The sequence below is a fragment of the Balaenoptera borealis genome, assembly GCF_965194805.1.
Source record: "Balaenoptera borealis genome assembly, chromosome: 11".
In the NCBI taxonomy this organism is placed as follows: domain Eukaryota; kingdom Metazoa; phylum Chordata; class Mammalia; order Artiodactyla; family Balaenopteridae; genus Balaenoptera; species Balaenoptera borealis.
This window is the reverse complement of record NC_138868.1, coordinates 27,697,995-27,711,139: the sequence shown is the minus strand read 5'-3', so window position 1 is coordinate 27,711,139 and position 13,145 is coordinate 27,697,995. Positions and strand designations below refer to the sequence as shown.

Below are 13,145 nucleotides of genomic sequence, written 5' to 3'. Positions count from 1 at the left end.
TTAATCAGTTCTGAAATGTGAAAATGTCTCTCTATTTCTTACATTTCTGCCAATAACAATAATGATGTTATTAACGTACTCTACAATTCAAAAAGAAAAATGTAAGAAATACTACATTTCTTATGCACCTACCATCACTCTACTGTGGTAACAGACTAGCATTTGATGAACATTTCACCTTTTGTGTATGATACTGGAATCTGTGGTATCAAGAACTGAAAAGCTTTATATAACTGGATATTTTGATAGGTCAAAAATAAAAGTAAAAACATAATGTTTCTAATAAGCACAGATACATTTCCTGTAACAAGAGCAAAAGATGCTACGCTTTACCTACAGGAAAATGCTGAAATCTCCATGATCATATTGCTATTAACATGCACATCTTCAACAGGGTGGCTGCTATGGCTGAGAAACTAAAATTCCATAAACAGAGTTTTAATTATTTGAAAGATTTAGAAAAAAAGATCCTTCATTTTATAATAAACAACCACTGGAAAGCAGAAGTTTACACTTAAAGAAACAGTTTACCAGCTTCCGATAACAACTCATCCATCTGTAATCTGCCAACCAATAAAAGAATCAAAAGAACAAAACACCTGTAGAGTTGTTACATATGTCCAAAGGCACATCATTTCTACTGAAATGTAGAAAACTCTCATTACCACACAAACTAATTAGTAGGTACTGCATGTTGCAAGGGCAACTTAGCCTTCAGAGTAACAAAACCACCACACCATTTCTGGGGAACCAAATCTTCCCTCAAAATGAGAGCAAGGTAACTCCAGGGTACCTCAATTCCACCAGTCCTTCAGAAGATTTAGATGAGACCAAGTTCAGAGTACTCCAAACTAATTATTCAAAGCCAGGTGAATGTTTAATCTGCTTTAATAAAAGGGCTGAAAACTATCATTCATTCCAAATAGAAGTCACTTGGGGAAAGAAACATTTAATCAGCACAATGCTGTGCTGGTACAAAGTCACAGGGGCATTCCAATATTTTCTATAACATTTACCTGCAGTTATGGAAGATGGTCAAGTAGCCCTACCATGGAAGTAGCTTAGCTTTCAAGTCTTCTATGAAGACTAGAATGAACACAGATGGGCCAGTTCAGCATTAGCATACAGTGTGGTGAGCAACAGGAACATCTATATTACTGAAAAATAGAACATCATGCACTTCACTCCAGAGCGAGTTTGCAGTAGAAACTAGAAGCAACTGAGAATAGAAACTAAAATAAAACACTGTCAGACTCTAGTCATATATCCATTTGTCCACCCTTCAAGTATTTTTAAAGTACCTACTAGATGCCAAATAAAAGTTTAGGTGTTGGGGAATCAGCTGAGATCAAAACAAATCTCTGCCATTAAGAACCTTACATTCTAGAGCAAGGGTCAGCAAACTTTTTCTGTAACAGGCCAGACAGTAAATAGCTAAGCTTTGCAGACCATAGAGTCTCTGTTACAATGACTTAACTCTGCTGTTTTACTGAAAGCAGTCACAGACAATATGTAAATGAATGAGTGTGGCCATGTTCCAATGAAACTTTAATTACAAGAACAGGCAGCAGGAAGAGTGTAGGGTCTAGTAGGCCATCAAAAGGACCATGGCTTTAATTATGAGATGGGGGGCCACTGAGCTCTTTGGGTAGAAGAGTAACATTATTTTTATGAAAAAGCATCATTATTAAAAAGGATCATTTCAGCTACTATGTGAAGAGTAGTCAGTAGAGGGGTAAGGAGGCAAGAAGATGGGAAAGGTATAAGCTCAGAGAGAAGTTCAGAAGTTACTGCAAGAAAACAAGAGTGAGATGAATTTGTCTTGCACCAGGATGGTGGCAGTGATGGGGGCAAGATGTCGTCTAATTCTGATTATATTTACAAGATATAGTAATCATGATTTGCTAGTAGATTGGATGGGAGGGTGAAAGAGGAAGGGAGGCAAGGACGACTCCAAGGTTTATGACTTGAGTGAGCAGAAGAATGGAGGCGCCTTTACCGTGATTGGGAAATACATGTGGGACGAGCCAGTTTTGGAAGGAAAATCAGTTTAGTTTTGGACATATTAAGTTCAAGGTGACCATTATATACTAAGGTGGAGATATTAAACAGACTATCAGATATATGATTCTGGAGTTCAGGAAAGAAGTTGTGGTTGATATAAATTTAGGTCTTAAGTTAGATAGTATTTAAAACCATGAGACAGGAAGAGGTCACCTTAAGTGCATGTATATAAACAAAAGAAGTTTAAAATACAAACCCTTAGTTACTCCAATATTTGGAGGAACCAACAAAGGACACTCAGAAGAAGCAGAAAGAGAGGAAGAAAACCTAAAGAGAGTGGTATCCCCAAAACTAAGTGAAACCAGGCTTTAAGAACAACTACTTCAAATACTAACAATAGGTCAAGTAAAACGAGGAGTGAAAGCTGACCACTGGATCAACAACAGAGAAGTCATCAGTGACTCTTAACAAGAACTGTTTCAGTGAAGTGCTGGGGACCAAAGTCTACGTGGAATGAGTTCAAAAGAGAATATAAAGTTCAGAGTCGAGTCAGTAAGTATGCACGACTCTTTCCTATAGGAGGATGTGGTGCCAAAGGAGTTTGTTCGTTTAGATGGGAGATTTTATAGCATGTTTGTTTGCTGATAGGAACTTACTGTATTCCAAAATGACTAACTATACCACAGATACACTATGGATTAAAATCACAGCCCTGAACTATCACACTATGTTATCCTGAGAAAGATTATAAAGTGTTTTTGTTTCTTTATTAGCGTTATAAGAAAATATTACTATATTTCCTGAGTCCTGGCCCTATATTCCCTAGGGGAATGGAGACTATGTTAAATCGCTTGCTGTGCAGATCAACAGGAGAATGCCAGTTCATTTAATGTATTTCCTACCTGCTAAATGCTTCTTCCAACTAAATTATTTTTGGCAAATTAGTGGCTTCTAGCAGCAAACTGAGGAATTCCTATAGTATAGAAAGGAAAGTTATTCAAGATGTTTGAGCTGAGTACAATTTGTTTCTTTTGAGAGTCACAAATTAAGCTCATTTCCTAGTAGCCAGTGCTCAGCCCATAACCCAAGGAAAAAAATTACTGGCCTCAATACCATGAAAATAAGCAAAACCCACTGCAATAGGACCTTGATAGGGACTGCTTAGTTTCCAAATGCTTAATGTAAAAAATAAATCACCTTTCGTAAGTGCTGCTTGCCACATGAACTTTTAGAACTCTGGAATGAATAAAATGGTTTCACATCACTTAACCAATGATCTGTTTATATTCTTTTTTGCCAACTTACAAACAATGCTATTTCTTTCATATGCTAAACTCTATGTTCTAGGTTCCAAATGACAATTTTGGTGTTTTGCTTTCTGAAGCACCTACTTAGGAGAATAAATGTTTTTTGCCTGAAATTCAAAACACATTTAATATATATCATCCTTATTATGCACCTCAATCAAGATCTGAATAGTAATGTCTTCATAACCTATAAGCAACAATGATTTTTCTAAAAGGATGCACAGATAAGGGGAAGAAACCCCTTTCATAGAATGCAGCACCAGTGTGCTTCTGAGATAGCTGGAAAAGGGAACACTCTGGATGGGGAGAATGCAAACAGTTTGGATATCTCTTCAGTGCTCCAAACTTGGATGAATTTTTGTTATAAATCACCTTGATTAATGGAACACATTTGCTGAAGTGGTTCTGTAATAGCTACACAATTCTTATGGCTTAAAAAACGCAGCCTGGTAAAACTGGTGGAGCCGGGAAGCCTTCAAAAATCACTGGCTTGTCTTTCAGAACTAATACTGGCCCTGATCAGAAACAGTTGTCTTTCTTTTTAAAAATAATAAAGACAAATACATTTTAAGGGAAGTACAATTTAGGAGATGGGAGTAGGAATAATAATAGTAAGTAGAGGATATTTTGGGATGAAAAGTAGTGGCGTGGTAAAGAATATAGATTCTGGACAGAGCCAGGCTACCTGTGTTTGAATTCCAACTGTTTCTCTTACTGTTTGAAATTGGGCAATTTATTTAACCTCCCTGTTGTTCAGCTTTCCCATCTGTCAAATGCTACTACCACCTTCACTGGGTTACTGTTTTGATGATTAAATGAATTAACCCTTGGAAAGAGTTTCAACAGTGTCAGGTACAGAGTAAGCACATAGTTAAGTGTTGGCCAATATTATTACAATTGTTTGTACACTTATAAACATGCAAACCAAAGTGAATGGAATACATCTGGAACAAAATGGCAGTGTCCCCTAATTTATCCTCTCAACAAACATAAAAATTCGATGAATGTATTCTTTAAATAGAATATTCAAAAAAATGTACATCTTATAGTCCTCTGGTTATTTTCTCTGATTACTTAGCAGAGATTTTATCTAAATCCTTTCATCCTAATATTCCTCCTCTAATAATTTTAAAAGAAAACAACAGCAGTGTACACACTGTACACAGATAGTAGATGCTATCATTTATATGTTTTGTTATTCTTTCTGTTGATAAAACTATTTCTGGTCTGAAGTATATGCTTGTTGCTAAAGCAACTTAGAAGTGACTAGAATGCCTCATGAAATGATAACAGTCATGTGAAGGTGAAATCATTATGTAAATAAGTGACATTTTTGAAAAATAAAAGGATAAGTATCCATGATGAAGGCCACAGAAAAATAGGTTACCCAATACCACATTCTCAACTTTAACATTATCACCATCAGCTAAGGATTCCTAGGATGTTTAGCACTGTAGTAATAAACATCAGAAGTGTAATAAACATTTGCACAGCTGAACCATAGTCTATTAAGAACGGTAAATAAATAATAGATTATTTAATATTCTACTGATCAAACTTATAGGGCAATCAGAGGCTATTATAGGTCAAAATAAATTTACAACGATGAAGACAATTTAACTCTTAATTGTATGTTTACACTGGGGATGAAGATAAAGTTACTTAACAGATGTAACAGCTCTATTAATAATCTGACAGTGACAGAAAATTTAAACAAAAATAGAAAATTAAATTATAATTAAAGTAAGAAGAGTATATGCTGAGTAAACAGAAGGCTGCCCTCCCCTGCCACGAGCTGTCCCAGCAGCCATGTGACTGGTGAAAGGGGCTGACACATCACATCTGCTCTTCACTCTTCCACTCTACTGCTCTTGCTCTTTTTCCTAACTGAGTTGGCAAGTTGACGACACCAAAATATCTATCCTAAACATTTAAATAGGATTTTAAAAAACTAAACTATAAGACTGTGTTTGGTTTTACCAGATTTTCCACTTACAAGTCAGTGGAAAAACTATCTAAGCCAGAATTCCAGATTGCATTTACTTGTCATGTCTCCTTTGTCTCCTCCAATCTATGACAATTCCTGACTTTCCTTTTTTTAAAGACCTTGACATTTTTGAAGAGTATTGGCCAATTATGTGGCAGAATGACCCTCAGTTAGGGTTTGTCTGATGTTTTCTCATGAGGCTATACCTTCTTTTTACAAGAATACCACAAAGGTGATGTGCCCTTCTCAGTCCTTGAATTCAGGGGTCACATTATGTTGACGTCTTTTTATAGGTAAAGTTAACCTTGATCACTCAGTTAAGGTGGTGTCTGCCAGGTTTCTCCTCTACGAAGCTACTGTTTTTCCCTTTGTAAAAATATCTTGGGAAAGATACTTTGAGACTATGCAAATACACTATTTTTCCTCAAACGTCTGCCCATTATTTTGACATTCATTGGTGAATCTTGCCTGCAACAACTAATACTGAGATGTTTATATAGGGTTTTAAAAGGAAATAAAATATATAAACTATAATGGCCAAGTTGTTCTTGATACAAACATACTTAAATTCTAATGAATGCATTATTCTAACTTATATTCAAAATGTGAATAAAAGTTATAATCATTTGTCAGTGTGTTCAGTTAATGTTAATCAACTATGATACCAATGAATAACATAATTGAAATGTTACTTACATAACTATGGCTTTTAAAGAAACCTGATGGACTATTGCTGAGAATTTTGTCTCCTTCCAAACCAATTACTCTTTTACAAATATTTGATTTTGGATCACTTGGGCTTTTTGCAATCACAATGTCACCTCTGAGGGGAAAAAGTCAAAGAAATGTCAGTGTTATTATTAACATAAACACATGCATGGCACTGCTACAATACTTTTATAAAGCAACTTAAACAAAGCCACACCTTTTATCCTCTGACATACTGACCCTCTCATACATTTACCAGCTTTGAGAACCTTTGTGACTAACTTTATGGGTCAGAATCTAACAATGAGAGTGATGGAAAAGCTATTAGAAGATTCTAAAATTTCTGATAATTCCATGAGAATTATCTTCTTGCACTATACCCACTCAGTGTTACTTCTGTGTCCAAATTTTTAGAACCAAAACTATGAAAAAACAATTCCGTGTAAATACCACCAAATTAACCAAGCAAATTTTACTGCCCAGCCAGTAGCACTGATTGACTCTAGAGCACATAAAAAGGTAGAAACATCATCTGTGTTTCCCTACAGCTTAAAGAACTGAGGAATTGCAGCATATAAATTATATAACCTGGAGAGTTTACAGTACAGTCAAAAAAGACATATACTTGAGAAAAAATATCAGAAGACTTGGCCAAATAAAATGCTAAAAGCTGTCCAAACATATATTACAAAAAATAAACTGGCAAATCAAACATATAGAACCAATATGGATATGATTACATATGGAAGACATGATTCATGGAAGAAATAACAATCTACATGTATTAGAAGACTAAGAAGATATCTAAAATTGGAAAGGAAGAAGGAGACAAAAATATATGACTAATGCCTCAACCAAAGAGAATGCAATGCTCTTTCTGCATGAAGTGAGCAATAAGTGAGTTCTGTTGCTCACAATAGAAAGGATTTAATGTATTTACTTATTATCTGTACCAGGTTCAGGAAATAATTTGATGTTGCTTGCAATAAAAGATGCATGTATCAAAACAATATCAAAAGTCACAAAAATAAAAGGAAGATGATGGTTAAATCAGAAACCTAGTTATTGCTATATATAAGTATTACAATGAGTTCAAAACTTTTGGTAGTCAAGTAAAAAAATAAATTATGATTAATTACATGGCAATCATTACCTAATAAAATAAAGTTTAGTTTGGGAGGTATGACAAAATTTTCCTTAACAACTAAGTCAAAGAGGAATATACAAGAAGGATACTTATGTAAGGAAAGTAAAGATACCATCTTCATCCGAACTTTTACACAAAATACAGCAACAGTATTCAGAACAGTCATTTCTTGAGGTTATTCTTGATAAGAATTGAATGCTATTAAAACACTAAATTCTATAATTTGGAGTGCAATATAAGGCTTACACTTGTTTGAAAATGTTATAAAGTATCTCTTTCCAACCAGCTGGAACCATGTCAATGGAACTGTTCAGATGAAAAGGTTTGCAAATATTGTAACCTATGTAACATACTAACAAAGTTGATTTTGGCTAGCTTTGGGGAAAGAAATGTTTTCCATGGGAGTTTTATTCAGCTTAAGTGTTTCGACAAAATAATCAATATGATCCTCAAAACAAACTCTGCACTTGAATGGCAACATAAAAATCATAATTCAGTCAGACTGAATCATAATTCAGTCTATTAATCATAATTAATAGAAAGCATCATTACTGTATACTGTATTTCTGGTCGTCTAACCAGATATTATAGGCACAGAGCTTAAATCAAAATATATAACCTTGGACTTTCAACTCTTTCAAATAGTATTTTAAAAGAAACTTAATAGAACTAAGACTTAAATTTTCCTGTATCATTTATAAATATCCTTATTATCCCCTCCTAGATTGTAAGCTTTTGAAAACAAGGGTTAATATCTTGCTAATCCTAACATTATCAGGTACAGCACATCTTATAAGTAAGGTGCTCATTAACTATTTGTTGAAAGAGTAAGTAGTAATAAGAGACTATGGTTGTCTCAAGTATGAGTGTTCGGTCCATTGGACTGAAAAATCTATGTGCTTTAGATACCAGATATGCAGACTTTCATTTTCCCTAAATGAATGGCTACTCTATCTTTAGAAACAGCTAGCAAGAGGATCTCTTGCCAGGGGTCAGAGATTCCCCTGAAATCTCAAGGGTTCTGTGCTGCAGATAAAAGAAAAAAATACTCAGGACAGTAATGTTTTTAAAGTAGGAGTTACCAACTGACTACCTTGGCTGTAAAAGTTACTTTGGTATGTCTCCTATAAATGCCAAAGTTTGAACTGTCCTTCCACCTAATGGGCCCCCTGAAGGAGCAGAATACAAAATAAAACCTCTAAAGAATCTTAATTAATTTACTAAATATAGTTATTTGTATTACCATCTGAATGCAAAGAGTATCTATCCAAAAAAAAAACCAAAAAAAGACAATATTGAGCTGTTCATTCAAACACTATTTAGCCAATGAGTCTAGCTCTTTGTTAAGGATGCTCAAGGACTATGAGAGTGAAATCATGTGATTAGCATGGAAAACAGAAGCTTGTCTTCACGTTGCAGCGAAGCTAGGTCTCCAGTTAATCCAAAGACTGTAATTTGATACAAGTTAAAAAGAAAAGGAAGCTAGAACATAACCTGTTATATAAGTTTTATTTTATAACCCCATATCTATCAATTAGGTATTATCTTGAAGTTGTTACAGATAAAAGATCTGAGGAATTACCCATAGACCATGCTAGACCATACAGCTTGAGCAAGACAGAGTTTCTATTTGCAGAATCTAAGATGGTGGAAGAACGAGTAAACACAAAGAACAGTTTTACACTATTCTTGATGATTTTTCAGTAATGTGAAGTAGACTATAAAAAAGGACAATAATGAAAGAGGAATGCCTAAACCTACTTATGTCATAAGCTAAATACCAGCTCAAGTGAGTAAAATCTGTATTTTATGAAGATGAAATGTGAAACAGATCTATTTTTTCAGAATTATGAAAAACTAATGGACCCCAAATTTTAGGGAATCAAAGAGGTGTCCTTTAGAAAATACATTAAATTATTAATACTTCACATCCATTCAGAAGGAATAATAATCAGGGAGTTAAGTAGAATAAACAGTATCTCAAGGATTGGAAACACCATTTAGACTAGGATTTTAAAAGATGTAATGGCAAACAATATTTCCCACGGAGGTTTTAACTTAATATAATTAATCAGGAGACTCATAACAGATGAGATTCCTGGCTCCCAGCTATATACAGTGCTATAGTCTAAAAATCACTGACTGCTCATCATACACTATAGAGAATAAGACAGTCATCAATAGAAATGCAGGATTATTTTAAAAATTAAAAAATCAAATCAGATTTGGATATGTAATGTAGCTCCTAAGTCCCTGGTTCTCGATTCAAAACATTCTAGGACAAACCCACCCCCCAACCCCCCCCCCAAAAAAAGTAAAGAAGGCTTGAATGCACATTATAAAAGGGACTGCTATCTACTTTGCACAATGATACAAGGAACTGCATGTTTAAAGAAACTATTAAAATTTCTCAAACTGAGAGAAAAAATTTGAGCCAAAATTTCATCCAGTTGGTCATTAATTTGGTTATTTACAAAAGAGTTTTTAAAGTTAAAGTTAAGAAACTGCAGAAAAGACACAATGTGCATGTGTGTTTTCACCATCAATTTAATATATCTGTGGCAGAAATTTACCTTTGGATACCATAAAAATGTCGACTAAGATTTTCTGCAAAAACAATATCTGAATTTTGAATTGTAGGCTCCATTGATGGTCCGGAACACTGAAAGAGAGGCAATTTTTAAATTTAAGTTGAAAACCTTTTAAAATATAAATCATCTGAGCAGGCTTAAAAGAAAGAAAATCAAGCAAATGTTCTTCAAGCTTGGTGGATGATTCATAATAAGTTGGAAGTTCCAAGATAAGTTCAACTCTACAGAGTAGCCAGCAAGTCTGGAAAAACAGGCAAAATATATTTAAAATGGTTTGTTAATATTATATTATAATAGAGAAATAAAATAACATTATCTATGTTTCCAAATTTTGGCCATCTTGTAAAATTTAAGCATCATGAGGGCAGGGACTTTGTCTCTCATGTTCCCAATTGTGTAACCAAGGTCAAGAACGGTGCTTGGCATAAGGTTGATACTCAATATATACTTGTTGAATGAATAAATTAATGATTTTTTTTTCTTGCTACTGTCAGCTATCATCCAGTGCCCATGACAGTTATTTACCAAGTGGTATCATACTATTCTCAATGAGTTGATGCCTTTCCTTTTCTTCCAAGAGAACAGCTTACTCATTTGATGGGGCTGCAACTTATATTTTCTACTGAAAAATACTGGCATAATGAGATGTACTTTAAAGACTTTCATATTAGTAGGTAAAACAATAATCTTCATATATATCTCAAAACTGTAATAAATGATCATCGCAACTTAAAAAATCTAAACACAACAGTCTCCATTCACTCCACTTACATGTAAATAAAACTTTTTACTCAAAACTTCCTACTTGGGCAGAAAAAACAAAGACCACAATGCAAGTTTTTTGCTAACTCTGTAGCCTACTGGAAATACCAATTTAAATTTAAAAAAATCAAAGAGGGGAGTTTCAGTTAAATATATTTATTTGCATTACTCCAGCTCAACTTGAGATTATATGACTGTGAATATCTTAGGGTAAACCTGATAAAAATAGCAACACCAACAGCAAAACTTACTGACTGAACAATCAATCAATTTATTCTTTCATTTATATGACAAAAGGTTAGTATTGTCATGGTTGATAGATTTATGATGCAATATTAAGAAAATGCATTGGTAGGAGGACAGCCTTAACATTTTAATGTTGACACAAGGCAGAATAATCATTTATTTTCAGGACAGTTATTGATACTCTTCACAGTGGTTAAAAGTAGGGGTTTTGAAAATCAGAGAAATCTGTGCTGAAATTCCAAGTCTACTTGGAATTGTGGGACCTGCAGAAAGTTACTTAAGCTTTCTGAGCCTCAGTTTCCTCATATGTATAATAGATTTCTAGTAAGTATCTCATAGAGTGTAAAAGATTAAATGAGTTAATAAATGTAAAACATCAAACACATCCTGGAACACAGTAAGTAGCATTCAATAAATGGTAAAAACTAGTATTATTAGATTAATAGGGCCTTTGTGCCCCTGAAAGAAACAATGCAGGACCATATTTAAAGTTACAGTTCTTATATTTTATATCTGTGCCAATTCAAACACTCTCTTCCTTCAATTTAAAAAAAAACATATTTTAAATGATTATTTTCTTGAATGTAAAAACTTACCATGACAACACCACCAACGTATTCAAAAGCACAATGAGCTATACAGCCATACTGAATAGTATAGCCAATAAGCCGAAAGGTTTTTCCCAGAACACCACGAAGCATAGTTCTATGTAGACTCTGCCACCATTGGCCTGATGGTAAATTTCAAAAAGTTTCATGATCAATACTATTTAAAAACACTTAAGAAATAGCTCTATTGTAAAATATTTTACAATCACCCAGAGTGTATTAAATGCCTAATATGGTTTGGTGCAGAAAATCAAGAGCTTATTTTCATTTTTGCTGAAGGTTTTTTAAAATGGCAAATTATAGCCACTTAATATTGTGATCTTCTAAACAGAGATTATATTCAAATATCACTGGGTTTATATATGAATTAGATAACTAGTAGACTCTGAACTTGTCTCTCCTCTTTCATGCCTTGGTTATTTCTTGGTATTAAGGCAGATATCTAAGAAATGATATTAACTCTTTCAAATACCAATACTAGTTTTTCATACTGTTGCCTGCTATAGTACATCAGTTCTCGTCATAACATAATATAGGAATAAAGGGGAAAGCACTAGAATAGGTGTATGAAAATTCAAGTTCTAAACTGCTTCCTTTATTAATTTGCATGATCTTCAATGAATCACTTACCCTCTCTGGGCCTTAATAAAATGGAAATAATAGTATCTCACAGAATGGTTCGGAGAATCAAATTCAATAACATGTCAAAGTGGCTTTGTAAATTATAAAGTTACATTCAGTTTTCAGTTATTAACTATTAATATAACAATGAACACATGAATGTTATGAAACAGCACAAAGAAACATGTATTTTTAGAAAGCTATATACATTTAACACACTGATATTACTCATCTAAAACAGTCCTAGTATTTGTCCCTTCCTTTCCATTTACCTGCTAAAACTATGTTTCAAGCATTTCTCAACTAACGGCCTAATGCTTAGGCCTAGATTCCTATGCATTGTTCTCAGATTAAATTTACTAAAACACATCAACAATAATAATAATATGTAACATTTGCTCAATGCTTGGATATGTCAGGTTTTACAAATTAATCTCTGTGAGATAGATAGTATTACCATTATCATTTTATAGATAAGACAAAGGAACCTAAGAGTAGTAAACTTAAATGCTAAACATCACAAAATTGGAAAATGATACTCAAGAACTTAACCATTATGTTACACTGACTTCCATATTACTCCCTTGCTCCCATAACCTCAATGGCTCTCTATCAGATCAAGTACAGATTACTCATTTTCAGGATCTTTGACAGATGGCTCCCATTCCATTCTCAGATTCCAACCTGATCCTCCCTGATGCTCCTACATGAAGGAACTACTCCATCATACTGGTCCAGTTTACTTAGGGTATACTGCCCAACCAACACTTATGTATGTCAATACCCATGCCTGGAATATACCCATCATGATACCCATCATGTATCTAATTTGTAACTCTTCTCCAAATGCTCTCAACAGGCAAGTTTTTCCTTCTCCTCTGGGTTCCTATGGTTCCTTATGTTCATTTTTTAATGATTAAGAACACTGTTTCTAAAGCTGATCTTGTCTTGAGCAGGTATCCTGGCTCCACCATATTTTAGCTGTGTGACCTTCAGGAGGTTATTTTACCTCTGTAAACCTCAAGTGCCTTTCCCTGTAAAATGGTCTTAGTATCAGTACCTATCTCAGAGAGTTAGTGAGGATTACATGTAATCAGATATATAGTCTGTGTAGCAGAATACAGCAATAAATTCTAGTTACTATATCATTCACTTGGCAATCAG

General features: G+C 34.0%; 1 protein-coding gene across 2 annotated transcripts in view; it reads right to left on the bottom strand.

The window, feature by feature from the left end:
* The window catches only part of IMMP1L (inner mitochondrial membrane peptidase subunit 1), a 73,218-nt gene that overhangs the window by 15,094 nt on the left and 44,979 nt on the right, over positions 1 to 13,145 (bottom strand). For both annotated transcript variants that reach the window (XM_082343872.1, XM_082343873.1), the window contains 3 exons: positions 11,349 to 11,482; positions 9,727 to 9,815; positions 5,995 to 6,121 (listed from right to left, as the gene is read on the bottom strand). In XM_082343872.1, coding sequence (XP_082199998.1) covers positions 5,995 to 6,121; positions 9,727 to 9,815; positions 11,349 to 11,482 — 350 coding nt within the window. The remainder of the gene's footprint in view (positions 1 to 5,994; positions 6,122 to 9,726; positions 9,816 to 11,348; positions 11,483 to 13,145) is intronic.